This window comes from Centrocercus urophasianus, unplaced genomic scaffold, assembly GCF_019232065.1.
Source record: "Centrocercus urophasianus isolate 14NV4802_14NV808 unplaced genomic scaffold, USGS_Curo_1.0 seq_15, whole genome shotgun sequence".
NCBI classification, from domain to species: Eukaryota; Metazoa; Chordata; class Aves; order Galliformes; family Phasianidae; genus Centrocercus; species Centrocercus urophasianus.
In genome coordinates, this window is record NW_024884697.1 from 14,146,561 (window position 1) to 14,166,410 (window position 19,850).

General features: G+C 44.1%; 1 protein-coding gene across 5 annotated transcripts in view; it reads right to left on the reverse strand.

Annotated features, from left to right (window-relative positions):
- The window catches only part of CELSR1 (cadherin EGF LAG seven-pass G-type receptor 1), a 157,452-nt gene that overhangs the window by 35,676 nt on the left and 101,926 nt on the right, over positions 1-19,850 (reverse strand). For all 5 annotated transcript variants that reach the window (XM_042815550.1, XM_042815552.1, XM_042815553.1 and 2 more), the window contains exons 6-15: positions 11,634-11,791; positions 10,374-10,537; positions 8,986-9,111; positions 6,276-6,442; positions 5,654-5,839; positions 5,235-5,348; positions 4,688-4,862; positions 3,779-3,920; positions 1,838-1,958; positions 453-636 (exon numbers count right to left, since the gene is read on the reverse strand). In XM_042815550.1, the coding sequence (XP_042671484.1) occupies positions 453-636; positions 1,838-1,958; positions 3,779-3,920; positions 4,688-4,862; positions 5,235-5,348; positions 5,654-5,839; positions 6,276-6,442; positions 8,986-9,111; positions 10,374-10,537; positions 11,634-11,791 (1,537 nt within the window). The remainder of the gene's footprint in view (positions 1-452; positions 637-1,837; positions 1,959-3,778; positions 3,921-4,687; positions 4,863-5,234; positions 5,349-5,653; positions 5,840-6,275; positions 6,443-8,985; positions 9,112-10,373; positions 10,538-11,633; positions 11,792-19,850) is intronic.

Genomic DNA, 19,850 nt, shown 5'->3' on the forward strand with positions numbered 1-19,850 from the left:
AGCCTGCCGAAGGACATTCCGGCCATTCCCAAACCCTGCCGGGATCCCTGCTCTCTGCAGCACTTCCCAGGCTGTGACCCATCACCTGCTCCTTGCTCAGCAGCATGGTCAGACAGGTATGGGCAAAGGAGAGCTCAGGATGATTACGGGGCTCTGCAACTTAGTTCTGTTATCTCTGTCCACTCCTTTCTTGTGGGAAAGCCTTTCCCTGCTGTTTCACCCACACGCTGCAGGTCAATGACTGCTGCGGCAGCTTTATGCTGATGGCGGGAGGAAGGTGGGTGAGCAGACAGGCAGGGCAAGAGAGGCAGGGAGGAGAAACAGAGGGCCCCTGAAGCGTGGCACAGGACATGCATCGGATCGCACGCTCCTCTCTCCCCACACCCCATCTCCCCACTGCCACCAGATCCTACAACCCCCAGTGCTGGGCAGTGTGTGTGGCTGGGCCGTACCTTCGCAGCCCCTGGCAGTGACCTCAGCGAAGGGATTGTCGCAGCGGTTGCACTGCCGCCCGATGACACCAGGCTTGCAGGGACACTGTCCTGTCTCCATGTCACAGGAGCGCGTGTGGGAGCCGGAGGGGAAGCAGTCACAGGGGTAGCAGGTGTCACTGCTCTGCGGCCGGTAGTAATTGGCCTGGAGAAACAGAAATGCACAGGCTATGAGGTGCTTTACTTCTATGCCAAATCACTCGTGCTTTGTGCTCGGAAATCCTGCTGTTGGAGCAGCGCAAAATGGTTCACTGAGCACAGCACTGGATAATGATATTGCAATTAATAGAAAACATAAAATTTGATCATTCTTTCTGCTAACCCTCAGTTAGCTTACTGCATTAGGCAGGCTGAGCGTGGCAGGGCTGCTGGGCTGCCTGGGGTTGCAGACCCATAGCTCAACCACTGTTTGTAGTGGGGCCAAGACCTCTTGAGTACTTGCTGCTGCTGCCCAGAAAGCACATTCTTGGAGGATTTGAAGTTTTCTCTGTTACGCAATTTGACTCTTGTCTAGCTCAGACAAGCCTGTAAGAAAACCTCTTGTATTGTCCATTTTTGCTACATGTACGGTGTGGAGAGAAAACAATGATCACATATTCAAATTGCATCTGCAAGCACTTTTGATCTGAGGCATTATGTGATTATATGAGACAATGGAGTGGGCGCCCCACTGACTTGATTTAATGCAACAGTTGCTGTGTGTCCTGCTGGCATTTAGGAAATAAGTGCTGGGCCAGATTCACTGCTACTGGTTCAAACAGGCAGGGCTACTCTGAGGTCATCCCAGCCTATTGTAAAACCCTTTGTGAAAAGCCTATTGTAAAACCTCCAGGAGGGAGGCACTTCCCATCCCCACTCAGCTTCATCCCTACAATCTGCAACAAGGCTGGAAAGAGCTGCCCCCAACGAAAGTATTTAACCCCAGTTTTATTCTCCACTCCTAAGCAGCTAGGTCTTCTGCTGGCCCACTGCAGAAGACAGCTAGGCCAGCTAGCCCAAGCTGCAGCATGGTGATGGCTGCCTGTGACACAGCAACCACCTCCAGCATTCCTCTGCACCCAGCTCTGATCTCCCCTGATAAATTGGGCTGCACTTCAGAGAGAGCAGAGCCAGGCTTTCCTCCTCTCAGTTTTGCTTTCCAAAGGCAAATAAGATAAGAGCTGCACAGTACGTTTTCGTGAAAGGCAGTGCCAGCAAAATGTTTGGGGTAAACATTAACTATACTGTGCACATAAAGGATATAAAGCAGAACTGTGTATGCTTTGTCTTCGTTGTTGCAGTTATTAGTGATATAGTTACATTTTAAGCTAAAGAATTTTGACTTATGACTGGTTTCTTCTGCTTACCTTACAGTGACATTCCCCATTGGTCTTATTGCAGTCTGGATCAAACCCTTTGCTAGTCTCACAATTACAAGGACCACAGATGGGATTTCCCCACCAACCTCTGGGACAAGGCAAGTCAATCCTATAAAAGAAAACAACATCCAAAGGAAGTTCTTCTAGGCTACCTCATAAAAGGTGGGAAAGAAGAGCTCGAAGCCAAATCTGCACTCGGCTCCATTAGCTTACAGGGCATAATGTATCTCTCTGCAGCAGCTACCACTTTATATCTGCCTATCTCTATATATGTAAACTGCAATAAAAAAAGATAAAGGATATTAGTTCCATGAAACTCTAGTGGCAATGCTTCTCTAAACACTTTCAAGAACAGTTCCTTTGTAAGTAGTATACATCTCTACAAGCAAATAGCTTTTTCCTTCGGGAGGGAGTACCCACACTGCCAGATGGTCCCTGCTCCCACCAGCCCCATTTGTGGTACCCCTGTGTCAGCACAGGTTGGGGCAGGCTGGACACTCTGTGCCAGGCTATGCTGATCCTCCAGCAGTCCACATCCTGTCCTTAGCAGACCCACTGCCACCAGCATGGTTTTGGAGGAGGATGGAAAGTGTGGCTGGGAACATGGAGGAGGGAACACTGGCTGCTTTGATTCAGGCTAGCTGGAAGTGCCATGGACACTTCCATTGGCTGCACTCTGGTGAATGCTTCAATGGTACAAAAGCTGGAAACACCACTGGAGGAAGAGATTTTACAGCCCTCCTGTCTCGTGGAACAGCACAGCTAGCCAGAGTCCAATCATCAGCACACAAGCTGAAGGATAATAATTGTTTTTGCTGTTTTTTTTTTTTCCCTTGGGTAAAATTCTAAGCAGGTTTGTCCCATCGCCACTCCAACACTAGTGCTGGCAAAGATTGCTCTGGGATGAGGCAGTATGTACAAACCTTGACAGCTAAAAGGACATCAAGCAAGAACCTTAAGCATGTCACTGCCAAGGCTGCCATCAGCAACAATGCACAAAGGAATCCCTTTCCTGCTGAAAATCTACAGAAAGAAAATCTGTTTATGCCTGCTTCAAAGACAGTGCTGAATGTTGATTAGGGTAATTGCTGGGCTTGTACATTTATGCTTTGCAATATGGAAGAAAAGAAACCAACAATGTTCTACTTGACATGAAGTCAGCAGATAATGACAGGGGACAACTTCTCCACATTGCTAGTCCAAGGGAATGAAAAATGAAAAATGAATCTGGCAACAGTGTGACCAGCATTTGCAAGCCCACACAACAGAAGGCAGAGGAAGAAGTCTGCAGTTATCAAAGTAAAGGAAACAATACCACATGAGGTATTCCTAAGCAAGTAGACAAATGAACATAATTTGCACATCATGAATGGTCTCAGAATAAGAGGAGGCTGGTTGCTGAATACTTACCTGAGACCAAGAAGCTGTTGATGAGGGAATCAGCAGGTTTTTTTCCACTCCCCAGCAGGGCACAGGCCTCCGAGGCTGTCCAGAAGATGTAGATTTTTGCCAGCCAAGGGACCAGACCCAAACTTTCAAAGCCATTTTACATGGCCAGGTCCCCCAAATGGGTGCATTGCTGTGTGTGTGTGCTGTGGGAGCTGGAGCAGAGGTGCAGAACCAGCTCTGGCCAAGCCTACACTAAGATTCAGGGCAGATCGATGCTGTTTAACACAGCACAACTGCTTTAGCCCCTGAACTGCTGGTGAAGGAAAATGGTCTCTGAGCGTATGGAAATTTGCCTGCTCTCTGAGAAGAGAGCTCAAGAGCACCAAAGGACAAGGGGCCTTCAATTACCAAGTACTACAAACACTTGAACTAGAACAGGAAAGCTAACTGAAGCAGAAAATAAGCTGGGACTACTGCTTCCTTAGGAGGAGAGGTGGCTGGGAGGATCATGGAGCCAAAGAATGAGAATAATTCTCTTACTTGCTCTCACAGTACTGCCCATAGTAGCTCTGTCCACATTCACAGGTGTATCCATGGGATGAGCTAGGTTTATGCACGCACGTGGAGACATGCTCACACGGGTTCAGGTTACATACATCAACACAGTCTCTTCCAAAGTACCCTGGGGAGACAAAGTCATAAAATTACAGCAACCATTGTAATTTATGATTTGCTTGTCTCTAAAAGACCATTTATTTTAAGCTTACACACTAATAAAACATCTTCAATAATCAATAGATACCCCAAGATACTGTCCAAAAAAAAGGTACTCTTGCTTCTCAGCAAAAGCTAAAGTGGGCTGCTCTTTTCAACTGTCTGTTAACATGCTTGAGGTGCCCTTGTATCTTTGGTCCCCAGTTCTATAAGCAGGGCAAGTTTCACAGATTGCTTTGTATTATCTCTCTGCACATATGAGAGGTGACTGCACCGAGTGCTGACAGCATGTCCTGGCTGCATGCACCAAAACAGAGAAAACTTTCAAAGTATCTTGATTAGGATGCAGGGTATGAGACTGAAACCCAACAGCAAAAAAGGCTCGGAAAGAAAAAAAAACAAAATGAAACAGAAGGAAAAAAAACAGAAAAGAAGAGAAAGGGAAGTGCACAGAATGAGCCCTTTGACCAGAAACTGTCTTTCTGTTTGGTTGAAACGCTGCCTAGAACAAATGATTCTTAGTCCATGCCTGCAGTTTCATTGTGGTACCACAAATCAGAGAAAGACAATACTGGCTGGAAGAGGAAGAATCAGTAGATAAGCACTAAAGCAGCAGCAGGATGTTTTCAAAGGGCTTGCAAAGTGTCCTGCTGCTGCTGCTGTTTTTCTTCTGATGAGCTCGTGGAGAAGCGATCCAGCTCCTATCCGAGCACATGGGGTGGGTCAGTGGGTTACCTGGGTCGCACACACAGGAGTAGCTGTCCCAGTCATCGCTGCAGTAGCTGTGCTGAGGACATGGGTTGGAGTCACAGGGGTTATCCACTTCACAACCCTCCTTCACATTGATCTTGATAGCCTGTTTCATGTTCAATGTAGCTACATTTGTAGATGTCTCTCCCATTCTTACTCCCTGGTGACAAAAGACAACTATCTTTAATTTAGAGTGCTCATTCTGGATACAGTACTTTGTGTTTTATTACTACTGTTTCTATTACTAAATTACTATTTCATTAACCTATGAGGCTACAGTTTACAGAAATATCATCTGATGAGTCAAAAACAGGTATTTTCAAATTCCAGTCTTTGACAAAATCAAAGAAGAAAAAGAGAAGGGACATTCTCTTGTGAGACTAGATTTGTACCTGGGAAAGTGCATGGACATGACTATTTGGATCCCTAGACTCTGATATGTTTGGGAAAGGATGAAAAAGGAAAAACTGTATTTTCATATGCACATTTTCTTAGAAGTTCAGTATTTACCACTACACTTCTCATGTCATACCTGCATACAGCCATAAAATCCCTGCTGAACAGAGACTTGGTCTCCAGAGACACCTCCCACAATGATGCTTTTCATTTTCAGTCCAGGTAGTTGATTTCCAATCTGCACAGTGCTCTGTTGAGGAAAAGGGCAGCTGATAAAATGCACTGCCACTCTCTACAACCCAGATACTTTCTCTACTGATGGAGTGCAGAAACAGCTGGCAGTAGATAACACAAAAAGTACTGAAGTGGTGAGGAGCTTGGACATTTGAATGTTTTACTGACCTAAGATACATTATCATTAGGATTCGTAAATTAATGTAACTTCATTAGGCACCAATCACTGCAGAACATGGATCAGAGCAGAAGTATTTGTCCACAGACTTTTTGAAAGATTTTACTATGGTGCTCAGTGGCAAAGTTCTAATGCTGCTGTACCTGGTACATCCCATAGTCCAAGGACATGACAGCTAGGTACTTGATGTCTTTCCCATCTTTAGCACTCTTTAGCTCTATCAATAAATGATGCCATTCCCCATCACTGACTCGTGTTTGGGTCATCTTCAAACTGGCAACCTGGGTCATGCCACTGTATACTTCAAACTGCACGTAGTTGTTCAGTATCTGTTGGGAAAAAAAAGAAGTCAATTATTTGGCATGTATTTGTATTTCGTGAGACAGAAGGCAAGATCACATTTGCTAAGAAAATCACCCCCCCAGAAGTACAATAGAAAGCAGAACACTTGCAGTAACTCTTCATATGACTTCAGGTATTCAGTTGCTAATTGTATTTGAGCAGAAGAAAGACAACAGAGACACAGTCTTTGCATTGGTATTAATGCACACTACTAAGTTTGTTAAGAAAAAAATATCTTGAGCCTCAGAATGTGAATTTTAGAGTGATATAAAGATGATTAAAAGAATAAAGAAGTCATTTGTATTTATTGCTGTGCACTTAGCTGGGTGGAGGAAGCTATGCAGTTCATGTGGCCATGTCCACAGATGGGGATGGAAGAGGATTTCCTAAGTTTTTTCTAAGCAAAGAAGTCCACAGTTCTACCTGAATGTTGATCTTGGATGCAGTTCCTGCATTTGCCTGCATCAGCATGCCATTGACTTTCCGTGTTCTGAACATCAGCCCAATGTACCACGGCACAGAGATGGTAATATCAAGTTCACTCCAAATGATAATGCTCTCACCACTGAAACGCTGAGGAGAAGGCATTACTGCATAAGGAAAGACAAGACAGAAATATCTTTGTATCCTTCATGACAGAGGTTAAGAGGAGAAATGACATGCAGGGCAGCACCTCCACACTGATACTGCATTACACAGGTGAGAAATGTTCCTAGAAAGATAAGCTCAGGATCTCTGCTGGTAGATTTCTGACGATGAGTGGGTGGACAGAGCCGGAATTACAAGGGCAACACTCACTGCAGATTTTTTCAACATATCCTTGATTACCTGCTTCTAATTAACAGATTAAACACAGAGGAAAGGCTCTGAGGCAACAGGAAATATTAATTAATTACAAATACTCCTGGGCCAGCTTATTCAGCTGTCTCAGTTATGCAGTCTTTTCACAGGGAGATAGCTCTTGTGCAGCTACCAAAACCATCTGCCTTGGATCTCTAGAGCTGACAGCTGAAGCGTTGCCCTGATGTCTAATCCTGCACAAACATTCAGTGGCTTTGGTTGGGACCCACTGTTGGCTCCTGAACGATGCCCTCTCTCTTTTGATAGACTCCAAGAAGCAGACTCCATAGTTTGTGGGGAACCTGTGCTCCATCACCACCCACACAGTAAATAATATTTTCCTGGTATTCAGATGGAACTGTTATCTGGTTTGAGCCCATTGCGTTTTGTCCTATCACTTGTTCCACCCTATTCACACCCCTCTTGCTTAAAACTCGAATCCAGTGCTTGAGCTCTGGCTCTCTGAGCCAGTGCATGATTCACCAGTCCGCACTGCAACCACATCAATGTACACCATGACATCCACAATGACCACAATCATTGCCTCCTTCTGTCCTATGCATGCATCAGCCAGCTGGCTCCATCCTCCTCTACCCTGCCAATCTTCACAATAACTTTAACTCCCAATTTCTTTGCTAGTGGTTTTCCAGACCATCGCTGAGATTTTTAAGCCTGCCTGCCTCCAGAGAGCAGACAAGAGGCAAACTCTGGGCCCTCCCACCTGCTACAGGACGGGAAAGCTGTTTGCAAGCTTGGCTCCTGGGAGAATGAGACAGGCATGACAATAAGCCACCTTCTTCCTTTTCTCACCAGTGGTAACTTAAGGTGACCACAGACATCATTCCCTTCCCACATTTCTTCCCAACTCCCCTCCCTTCCCTGAGGCCAGGGTGCAACTTCCCTTGTTTGTAGAACAGAAATCCCCGTTCCTCAGCCCTCCGGCCTCTCTCCATCCCCATCCCTTCCCCAAGCCTGAGGCCAGGGGTCTGTAGGGAGGGCTGGTGGCCACATCTAATGCCTACAGAAGGGACTCAATCAATCCTGTCACCTCAGGGGTGAGCACACATGCTTCAAATCATCTCTCTGCCTTGGAGCTGCTACAGAAAGCAGATATGTCACTAGTGGTGGTGATAGCAGCTCTGGGCTCTGTGTTAGGTGGAAGTTAGCAGAATACCTCCACCATCTCTTTCTGCCACCCCCACCCTGCAGACCCTCCTTTCCAAGCCAGAAGCATAACTGCATGCTCTGCCTGCAGCCCTCTATTCCCAAGCTGCTCAGGCAAGATGAGAGCAATTCCAACCTACTTCTGGCCCCTTTGGTGAAGCATGCTGTGCTAAAGTGGTTTGCAAACATTATGGCATGCACACCTCAGCCTGGAGTCTGCTATTCCAGGGTCCATGTCCTGCTGAGAGTAATAATGTCTGATTCAGGGTTGATATATCAAAAGAACAAAATCCTTGCTTGTGCTGCAAACTATTCTAGGCTAAGTGTCATGGAGAGGATAATGGAAATAAAACCCTACATTACCTGCACCTGGGCAAGCACTGGGCAGAGTTCATCCTTCTGTCTCTAGGAAAGTCATGTCCAGTTAAGACATGTGCTCTTTCCTGGAAGCCTCCAGTGCGAGAGGACTCCAGAACAGCAATGCTGTGCCAGATGTGGTCATGCTGCCTTGGGGGAACAGGCAGCCTGCAGTGCACTGACCCCAAGGATCCCCTCGGGCAGGCTTCTCTGGCTTCCCTGGGGAGAAACTAACGGCAGGTTCTTCACACCCTATGGAACACACCTGCTGCTCCTTCCTCATCTAGTATTAATGAGGTTTTACACATACACGCACATTGTGCTCAATTAAAGAAAAGCCCAGCTAAACTGAAAGTGTTCATACTCAGCAGAGGCTGCCTTCTTGCCAAGGAAGTGGTGATTAAAAATGCACATTTGACCCTGGTTTGAGTCAAAGCCTAATAAAGTCAGCAGGATTCTTTCCACTGATTTAAGAGGGCTTAGGATTTGGCATTTTTATTATAAACAAATTACCGAATACTGCCAAGTCTTGTGGAACTATGTTGGTCGTGTAAGTAAATTAATGAAAGCTGCTGTTACCCATCAGTAAGTGAGCTATCATATTTCCTATACAGGCAATCTCACACGGATTTCAAACAGACAAAAGGTGATTTTTCAATTGCAGTCCTCTGTTACTTATTCCTTAAACTGCCACAGTTGGACACAAATGCTCTGAGATGTCAGTGACTGGTAATGGGATGAGATGACACACAGAGAGGTCCTTGCACCCTACCTTGCTCGCAGTTCTTCCCTCCATACTGCACGGGGCACTCACAGATGTAGGTGCTCCACTTGTTGACACATGTGCCTCCGTTCTGGCACCAGTTGGCTTCGCAGTAGTTCCTCTGTGCTGCACAGCCTGCAATTCAGAAAAAACAGTTGCTTAACACAGCTTCAGCAAGAAAAGGCTCTGAGTGACTGAATCTGAGTTTATCTGCAAAAAGAAGACTTAATCACTACAGCCTTTTTTTTTCTAATAAATATACTTGAAGGCAGTGAAGCAAAATATGGATGGCAAAAGTTTTCATGAGCTGGGCAAGTGTCAAATTCATAAAGACAAACCAATCAATAGCTATTCAATTCAATCACTGAGCTGTAAATCTCTGTAAATTAAGAGAAAATTTGAGACAAGTATCCAGCAACCACTGCAGGAGACAGCCAGATCAACCAGTGCTATGATTCAGTACCACTGTTCTCAATTTACTGTCATGTAACAAAGAAACTAATCAGGGAAAGGCAATGTGTACTGTCACACAGAGGAGTAAAGCTATTGTAGGTTTTAAACCATGTGGGAACATGCTTTAAAATGAGGAAAAAGAAATTCAATCTCAAAAAAACCACTTCTTATGTCCTTTCTGATGTTTATTTTCACAGGACAAAAATTTGTCTTTAACCAATATTAGGGTAATGAATATTAAAAAAATGCTCCAAAATAAGCAAGTCATCTGAAGCTTATGCTACAACTTCCTTCTTATATTATGATCAGTGCACCAAATAAAAAACAGAATTTAGCTCTTACACAGACCTTCAGCAGGGTGAAAGGAAAGGACTTGCCTTCTTCTGTGTAAGAGACAGACTGACGTGGATGAGAACGTTATGTAAATCAGAATTAACCTTAGTTGATCCAGGGACAAGAAACCAACCCAGAAATTCCAACAGGCTGCTGCACGAAACCGGCTTCAGACATGGAAAACTGCACCATTCGACTTACAGGATAAACATAATTCATGAAAAAGTCACTATAAACAATGTCTTTTTCACGGAGTAATCCCAATGGCTTTCAGAGCAAAGTCACATTGAATAGGTAGTTATTTCTTTGTTTAAAAAAAAGAGTAAATTATGTGTACAAATTCCTGGGAAAAACTTGTAGTGATGCAGAAGAGTCTAAACAAGCCCAGCGCTTTTCAGCATGCTTAAGTGTGCCCCATGCCTTGTATGTGCATCCTTGGCACAGGTGCTGAGCACACCTTGCTCAAACAGACGAGGTGTTGAGCAGGCCTGGCTGCAGTCGTGCCAGGGATGGGGCTGCTCACAGTGCCCACCCTTCTGAAGTGCTGTTTTACATACAGCTAGGGCAGAGAGCTTTCTCCTGTTGACTTCTGAGCCTTTGGTCTTTCCTACCTGGCAGCGTGCCATTATTGGCAATGAAACTAGCCATGTCAATTGGCTTGCTGTCAATGGAGAGGTTCCTCATGCAGCCGACAAACTGCCTGTTGTGCACTGGGAAATCTTCTGGCAAGTTTGGGACGCCGCCGAGCAGCAGAGGGCCAGTCAGGTCCAACGATCTGAAAGAACAAAGAAATGATCACTGTTTCCTGCGTGCTGTTTTGATTCTTATCTTACTGTTTCCATAAGCACGTAGGAGATGTTGAGTTTACTTGTGTTGCCATTCACCTCTCTCTGCTACAGCAGCATTTTTAGAGCCTGTAATGAAACAAGTCTTTGGTGAAACAGCTGTTCTTGGTGACAATGCAGAAACACCATAATCTGTCAAGTAGCTGTTGCTGTATGCACACAGAACCCAATGATCTGTCTCTAACAGTGGCCAACACAAGGAAGAAAATGAAAATTATGGGAAAACCTACAGCTGTGGGTCACTTCTTTCTGACTCCAGTAAGCCAGGGGCTGGCTTAGGCACAGCAACAAAAGGGCTGAGGAGGTTAGACTTTCGTATAATGACTTCATAACCATACACTGCCAATTCTTTTTAAGACTTCTGAAAATTTGATTGGTGGAAATAGATTCCACTGATTGATTCCAGACTGCAAAAAGTCTTGAATTTCCTAATTTTTATGATGCTCTCTTTCCTTGGGATTCAAGAAAAGCATATGCATATCAATGTTTTTTTTGCCATCACTCATTATTTTATACCCCTATTTGTTATTTTCATCCATTTCCTCTTTAAACGACAGGAATAATCTTTTTGGCCTTTCCTCACAGAAAAGTTTGTTTCTCATAGCTGATGAGTTTCTGTGAGCTCTTCTGTGCCTTCTTCATTTCCATCTCCTTTGAAAACAGGACTGTTAACTCAAGTGATGGAAGTATTAAGCTTTTCAGCTATCTCCTTCCTAAAAATGTTTAACATTGTATTTGCCTCACTCTCCATATTTTCAAGAGTGGATTATTTTCTGGGGCCATCTACGCTGACTTCTGGTTCATTCTGGGGCAATTTAGGCACATGTCTGTCTATGTGAAACTGCATTGCACCAGGTGTGTGGTAACCTCCACAAAATTTCATCTGCCAAACTAAAACTTGTCAATTTTTCTTGTTAAATTGCATCTGTTTTTCTGACTTTATCTGTTTGATTGTTAACCTCACATTGCTGGCCCTTCCCTGGAGGAAGAGAATGAATGGAAAACACAAATAGAGGAAATTCTTACTTCTTTGAGCCAGTCTGAGTCCCCTGGGCAGCACAGGTGTAGTTTCCAATGAGGCTTCCGAAGCGTACGGCCACTGCTGTGTCACAGTCATCCACGGTCACCACTGCCACCTTCTCCCCCGAAGGCCCATGGGGAATTCCTAATCGCCCAATGTTGGGCTTCAAGAAGTAAATGGCACATCATACAATGCTATATACATACAAGGATTTAAATACAGGTTCCTACAGCTTAATTGCACACTTCTTATTACTCCCAAAGGGGGACTAAAATAGGATGTGTAAATAAAATAGAAAAAGTTAAGTTGACTGGCAAGTCACAGGCAAGAAAAAAACAAAATGGATGACTTTAGAGGGTTTCATACACACCCCGTGTGATACATGGCATGGTCAGAAGTGACCTCAGTATTTTCCACTGCTGAACTATTTTGGCTCAAACCAAAAAAGCACTTTCTTACTTCTACATAACAAATTTTAATATATTTTGCTCTTTTTTTTACAGCTCCTCGCCTCAACTGAATGAAATCACTTGCACTTTAACATTGTTTCTACCCAAAGACAGAAAAAAACATTGAGTGACGTAGTATCACCAATGAGGCTAAACCCTTAGAGCAAGTTCCCTCTGAAGGGGCAGCTCTGTCAGAGACACCAGAAGCAGAGTGCAGGTTCCAAAAATAAAGGCTGTAGTGAAAAGTTTTCTGATAACTGGGAAAGAGTTTAAACGAAGGTTGCTTGTGTCTTCCCTCTGCAGGATGGGTACGGAAACCCTAAGAGCACTGTTGAGCCAGCTGAGAAGTCCCCAGTTCTCATCACAGGACAGAGATCAGCAACCCACAGAGATAGGCAAACAAAGCCAAGAGACGGATCTGAGCTTGCTCACACAGCCACTTTGGTGCAGGCACTCCGACTGACATCATGGGTGGGGTGTGAAGGACAGGAAGAACACGTATTTTAGAAAAGCAATAGAAGCTTGGGCTTGCCCTGATCTCTGGGTTCCACCAGACAGCAGGAAACTCCTGCCTGCCCAACCGCAATGTATTCTGATGAACAAATGTGGGCACCAAAACTAGAACTATCACGCTCAGCCTCATAACCTCACTGCAACCCTGTGCACAGGAATTGTCACCCTCACTTCAGCAACTACAAAAACTGGGGAAATGCAATGATTTTAGCAGACAGGAAAGCTGACAGGACCACTGAGAATCCACACCCAATCACCCCCACCACAGGCACATCTTTCATCTCTGGTATGTATCCACTAATTTCCCATTGCAGGGGCACAAGATCTACCCCACATCACTGACAGGAGACCACATCTGCTGCACAGACACTGAACAGCCTCAGAAGACATCCCTCTGCTGGAGGGGTGTGTCATTATGGTGAAAAAAGTGAGCAGATACAAACAACAGCATGATAGCCTTGGTGAAGAGCAAAAAAATTGTGTAGGAACACTCATTTTCATGCTGGCTTTGCTGCCGTTCCTCTGTGAGCAGAGGGACGCCTCACAGGAGTAAACAAGTCAGGATCTGACCCAGACAAGCAGCATCACTGGAAGCCAAGGTATACTTTTAGATGTGTTGATCAACAAGGTTTGTAATCATAGGGACATGGAAGCTAGCCGGGCATTACACTGTACTTTGCTGTACATCCACTTTAGAACACACATGGTTCAAATGGTGTGCTGAAATCCATTCTTTGTAGATCAAGCAAGGAAGCAGTAAGGAGATGAAAGCCAATTCTTTCTGCTACAACTGTACACACACATAAATACATTAAAATACTTAAAATCATACCATCATCAGTAAAGACAGTGAGATTTATTTGTAAGAGTAATTACCTTAACACATAACAAACTTTTTAAAAAGATGTTTCCTGGTGTCAGTTCCAGTTGGAAAGTATTTTCCATTTCCTCTACTTAATGTGAACTAATGTGATCACACCGTTTGGCAGCTATACAGTATAAGGTTTTGACCTCTCCTAACTCACATGAAGGCCAGTTTTATTTTTCTGATACTCCCCAGGCTTTGGTGCTGCCCAGCTTGGGCAGACAGGAAGCACATACAGTTGTGGTGCTGCAAATATTACGGGGAAAACATTAGTGAGCAGCTTCTCAAAGTAAACGCAAAAAACACATAAAAAACAAACTAGCCCACAGGCAGACATTCCCTTCCAAAATTAAAATGTTTACGTTCTGGGTGCTACTTCTATTCATTCAGAGGAATGATTTGATTAACATTTATGTTCTCTTGCTTCACTGAAATAATCTATTGTTTCTTACATGGGAGCCTTGACAAAGGAAGGGTATTTACTCTCAGCAGGAGGGCTCTGCCCAATGTTAATCAAGAGTGCAACCTGATGAGATTCATCAGTTTGCAGCTGCTCCTTCACAGTCAAGCAGCCACAGTGGTAAATGGATTTTTTTTTCTTCTTTTATTTAACATTGAAGTTGCAAAGTTTTTCTTTAGATGCTGACTGGTAACTGCAGTGCAGACCTCTGGCATCTCTTCAGCTCTGATGACCACACAGAACCACGAGCTGAAGAAAAATAAATGAATTACTCAAGTGAATGAAAAAAAAAACCTGCACGCAGTACAAACCATCCTTAGCTCAAACATGTCACGATTTTCTGAACATGCTGGAAGTCCCATTTGATAGAACTGGCCAAAAATGGTAGAACACGTTGCTGACAAAGAAAATAAATTCTATGAGTGATTTAATGTGATCTGGGCTTCTTTGTTTTACACGTGTCATGTAATACACTACTCCTCAGGAAGCAGCTTAGGGAATGTCTTATATCTGAAATGTTGTAAATAAAAACGAAAGACTGGAACTGAGGGATCCTAAGTTAGGAGCTCTTGCAGAATTTAATCATGAAAATGATTTTATTCATTTAATATTTTGATTAGTATTATATACAGTTTTCTGGTGATTTTAAGGATACCTAGAGTACTATGAGAAAATAATCACTTTGAATATGAGACTTACAGAATTAATCACACAACAGAGAACTCGGTATCTAATGCCAAAAACTTCTACTACTGGCTTATTGATGATGGAAAAGTATGGAAGAATTAATTGCATTAATCAACTATAAAACTATTAAGAACCATGGCATGGTTAAAAACACAAAACAATCACAATGAACAGTATAGAATATTGTGGATAATTTTGATTTCATTTATTAAAAGTAACTTCAAACTAGAGCTGATGCACATTAGTGTGGTCAGGGCAATGGAAAACTTAACAGACCAAAAGGGCTCATGAAGGCTAGCAAAGGAAAGCTGGGAAGAGTTTTGGAACTGAGAAGATGCAATCTCTGCAATGGATGCAGTACAAGAACAAATGGGTAAACGATGCCCATGAGTAATGTTAGGCCAGAAATCACCAGATGATACCCTGCCTTAGGAGGGGTGATCTTTGGGAGAGTGGCAGGGGCAAAAATTATAAAGAAGAACTTAATTTGTTTGGAATTAGAGCAGCTCATGTGAGCAGTGAGCTGACCTGTGTTCCTAAGAAAATTGATCATAGCAATTAATGCTTACAAAATGTTCAATAAAGGCAATACCGAACACTAAATGACAGCACAAACATCTACATTTCAAGCATGATCTCCACTTCTGTGGAATATTACTGGAGCAAGACTGATCCCTAACAGGAGGAACATCTAACAGAAAACAGCATCAATTCACACTATTATTTTCTGGAAATGTGTTCAGGGAGTTAAAAGCCAGACTTTCATCTGGGCCCTTAGCAGTCCTTTCTGCCTGTCAGCCTCATCTCCTGAAACACCACGCTACCCTCAAAAGGCACGTTTCACTAGTGTGCCAATTCTGCACTCATGAGTAAATGTTCAGTGTGGTGTACAGGAATGTACCAGCATGACCCCCATTAAAGGCCATGCAAGTCACGTAGCTGAGTTCCTGCTCACGGAACTGAAAATTTAGCTTGCACTGCCCTAAAGACTGCCTTTTAACTTATTGCTTGCCCAGAAAGAAGCTGGGATTCAAACTTCAAAGACCACATGCTGAAAAAGCGAGTAGCAAGGAGAGGAACCAAGCAGCGCCAGAGAGAACCTGGTCACCCTTCAACAAAGCACAAAAGAATGTGTATGTCCTGGGCTGAAAACAGAAAAAAATAAAATAAGAAATTTTTTTTAAATGTTGCAGAGCATTACCATTATCATCACGTAATGATTCTTCAAATATTTGGTGTACCCCATATTAAAGACTGCTGCATTCGTATCTGTGCTTGTCTGTCATAACTGCACACAGAGTAATGAGAAGGAAGCAGGGCCCTGACACATTAAAGAGCTCCCTTCATTTTTCTTTATCTATAAAACAAGACAAATCATACTCATGCTCCTCAAACCATGGCAGTAAGCACAAAAAACAGTAAACAATGGCCACTGTCGGGCTGTAGAGGTGCTGCTTCTGCTCTGCCACCTGCAGGCATTTCCTCCAGTCGCAGTTGATGACAGAAAGAAAATGCCACTGAAAAAGTACTTTACTGGAGATGCCAGATCTGATTGTAGTGAAACCCAAGTGTGGAGCAATGAACTGTTTTGACACCATCCCACAACCTCAACAGAAAGAAACATATGTAGATCCTCAAAGGTGCCTGAAAAAAGCTGAGAAGCTTAATCTGTGAACTTGTGTTGTATAAATGGAGCCGGATAGAGGAGAGAAGGTCATCAAAACACATATGTTTATAGTTTGCATATCTACTGCACAAATCTACTCCCATTCCACTTAAAACATCAGAGAGAGATTCTGATATATCTCAGTTTCATTTGGATCCTTTCTTATTTTAAAGTAAATATTTAACTGCTGGAACTCACATAGTTACTTATTAAAGATACAGATGTTCTAATAATGCATAGTGAATGGAAAAGACATACAGATTGATGGATAATGGAAGCCTTGTTCTGTATTCTTAAAACATTTATGTTACATTTTTACATTATAAATAATATTGTTTGCAAAAGTCACAACGCAAAATCACTGCAGAAATTTAAGCAAATAGTCCATCTTTGGTAGATTTATCTTGAATTAAACCAGACTGAATACCAAAGTTTATTTAGACAATCAATAGCAGCTATGAGGATTAGTTCTCTGGATCTTACCCTGTCTTAGTTAATCCATAAGATCACAAAATCTTTGAATACCTTGAGTTGGAAGGGACCACAAAGATTACCTTGTACCACCCTGCCACCTGCTAATTCAGGCACCAGATCAGGCTGCCCAGGATCCCATCCAACCTGCTCTTGAACCTCCAAGTGTGGGACATCCACAGCTTTTCTGGGCTGCCTGTTCCAGCACCTCACTACCGTCTCAGCGAACGAGCTTTCCCAAACGTCTTACAAACGTCTCCTCCACCTGGAACAATCTCCATCAAATTCTATTCTCATTGAAAAACATGCCATTTGACTTCTTGAAAAGATGGAAAGAGTGCTAGTAGAGCATTTTTGGTCAGCCACAGAACAGTGTTCCTTCCTCGCGGGTATTTCCTGACCTCACGCTCAAAGCTGTGCTCTGCAGTCCCAGCCTTGGCCACAGCTCCTTCCACGTGTCCAGCCGCCCCATTGAGCCCAGTGAAGGGGCTGACAGTGGAGGAGAAGACTTGGCAGCAGACCGCAAACATGGCCAAGACTTTGAGATGGAAACTCCTGAGAATGAGACCAAACTGATCTAGTCATGCTTGGTGTCAGGAGAGCTGTTTTTCTTGGAGGATATGTATAATGCCACATGCTGTAAATGCCTTTCCTTGGCTCATTGTACTCATCAAAAATCTGTTTTAGAAAGTTGGCTTTTTATCCATATGCTTTGTGTGGCATGTTTTAATATGCAGAGCTTGGCTTGTTTGTCTTTAAATAAGTGCGAATCCGTAAAAAGAAAAGCCATCCTGAAGTCAGTGCCAGCCTTTCAGGGTTTCCAAGAGTCTGCTTACTGGACAATAAGTTACTCTTCTGTTTTTGTTAATCAGTAGCTAATGATTTATTGACTGTTATGAATGGTTAAAGGTTAAAAAGAATCTGTTTCCTAGCTATTTTTAATACAAAACAACACTCCTCTGCATTGTTAACGTGCTGGTTCAAACCCCGAGTTGCTCAGTGCCTCACACCACTCCCTTTGGGGTTCTTTTCTTCCCAGCCTTTCCAGCTACAGTGATAATGGGGGTAAATGGAGCCACCAGCAGTGGGTCCCGTGGGATGCTGCTGCTGGACTGTCCCCCTCCTGGCTCCCTGGTGCTCATTAGGCTGCCCGCCAGCCCGCCGGCCCCTTCGTTAACCCCCGGCCCCTGTGCTGCCATCCAACGCCTAGAAGGCAGCGAGCCCCTCCGATTCCCAGGCGATGCTGTGCTGCTTCACTGGTCAAAAAGCTCATTAACCGCCTGCCGCCACGCTCTGCCTCGGCCAGCAGCCCCCGGCCGGCCCCACGAGGAGGATAAATAAATAAGCAGGAAAAAACAAACGCATTGGCCAACAGGAAGGAGAGAAATGCCAGTGAAACTTAGTGCTGTGCTGTGAATTCTTCTCATCAGCTGGGAAATTCTACATTAGGTTAGATTAAGAGAAACCATTAATGTTGATCTCTGCTTTTTTCCAGTTTCCCTCTAGAGATTTCCAAAGCACCTTTTAAATTAGTGACATGAAGAACAGAAAATCTCTTACAAACATCCACTGGATCCCTCCTGATGAGTCACCAGGGAAAAGCAGGCCGCATCATTTCACATCAAACCCTCGCTCCTTTGATGTATGCATCCCCTTTACTCTCTGAATATTTTAATGGCATTTCTTTATACAAACTTGGCTCAAGTCTATAGAGAAACATGAGAGCCTGTGACAGTGAAAAGGAAAACCCCAAAGCTTCCCATCAGCGAATCAAAAATGCAAATGCTGAAAAGCCACCAGACCAGTTCTTTTCCTAGGCAAACTCCCTGCAGCATCAGTAGTCCGCATTCAGGCTGGGCTGTGGGGCTGAGCGGGTTTTACTGGCCTGGTTTGTTATCTCCTTTTTGGCTGCATCCAGCAGGCAGGCTTCTCACACAGTCAGGGGACGTGGCACATGTGAGCAGCACTGCTCTCAGAGCTGTAGAGATGGAGCGGCCTCATGTCCCACCTCATGTCCCACCATGTAGCAACGGCATGGGGCCTCGCCGCAGAGCTGTCAGGAGCAATGCGCGTGCACAGCTGGCATCCAGAAGTACTCCTTGTATCACAGAGACTGAACAGCATCTTCACAAGTCCCATACAACTCCTGCCAAGGCATGCTCTTGGATTTGACTAATTCTGGCCCCCTGCAGCCCTCTCCTCTTCTCTGTTGTGCCCCTATGGCTGTGCCCCTTCTCCCTATCCTCTCTTTCTCTGAAAATTTTTTTTTGCCTTTTTTCTGCCTCCCTCCCTTCCACCTGCTCCCTTCACAGCATTGTTCTCCTTCAGGTGCTCTCCTCTCCCACTTCAGCATATCTCCCTTCACTATTTGTCCCTACATCACAGTACAACTCCCAAACATATTTTGCTGTCTATAAATACAGTATTTATTACATCCTACTCATGCATCCAGAACAAAAACATAATTGCTGTCAGGTTGCAGGTAACACCTAGAAATAGTACAACACAGCCAACTCTCTCCCTTATCCTTGTCCCAGGTGACATCTTGCTGGATATTAGGAAAAAGTTCAGGTTGGATACTAGCAACAATTTCTTCTCAGAAAGAGTAGTGATGCACTGGCTCAGGCTGCCCAAGGAGCTGGTAGAGTCACTGCCCCTGGAGGTGTTAACAACCATGTGGATGTGGCACTGAGGGACATGGTCAGTGGACATGGTGGGGATTGGTTATGGTTGGACTATATGATCTTAGTGATCTTTCCAACCTTAATAATTCTATGATTCTGACTGTGCTGTGGCTTAGTGCAGGTGTCGGGGACACAACTGGGTCTATCAAACCCAGGAGTCCCACACTGCCATATGGACCATGTGAGAGTCCCCCGGGCCCTCTAGTCCCCAGGTAATTGCAAAGCCCTGCTTTCCCTCACTCCACAGACATGCAAAATGCCTGAAAAGTTCACCAGGAATTAGTGAGTTACTATAGATTTAGTGTGTGATTAAAGGGAGATAGCAGTGCACTTCAAAGTCCTGGCACTGAATTCCTGAGGTGCCATTTCAATGACTTTGCTGAAAACAGCATGCCGTGCTAAATCGGTGTTTCACCCCCTCCAAAAT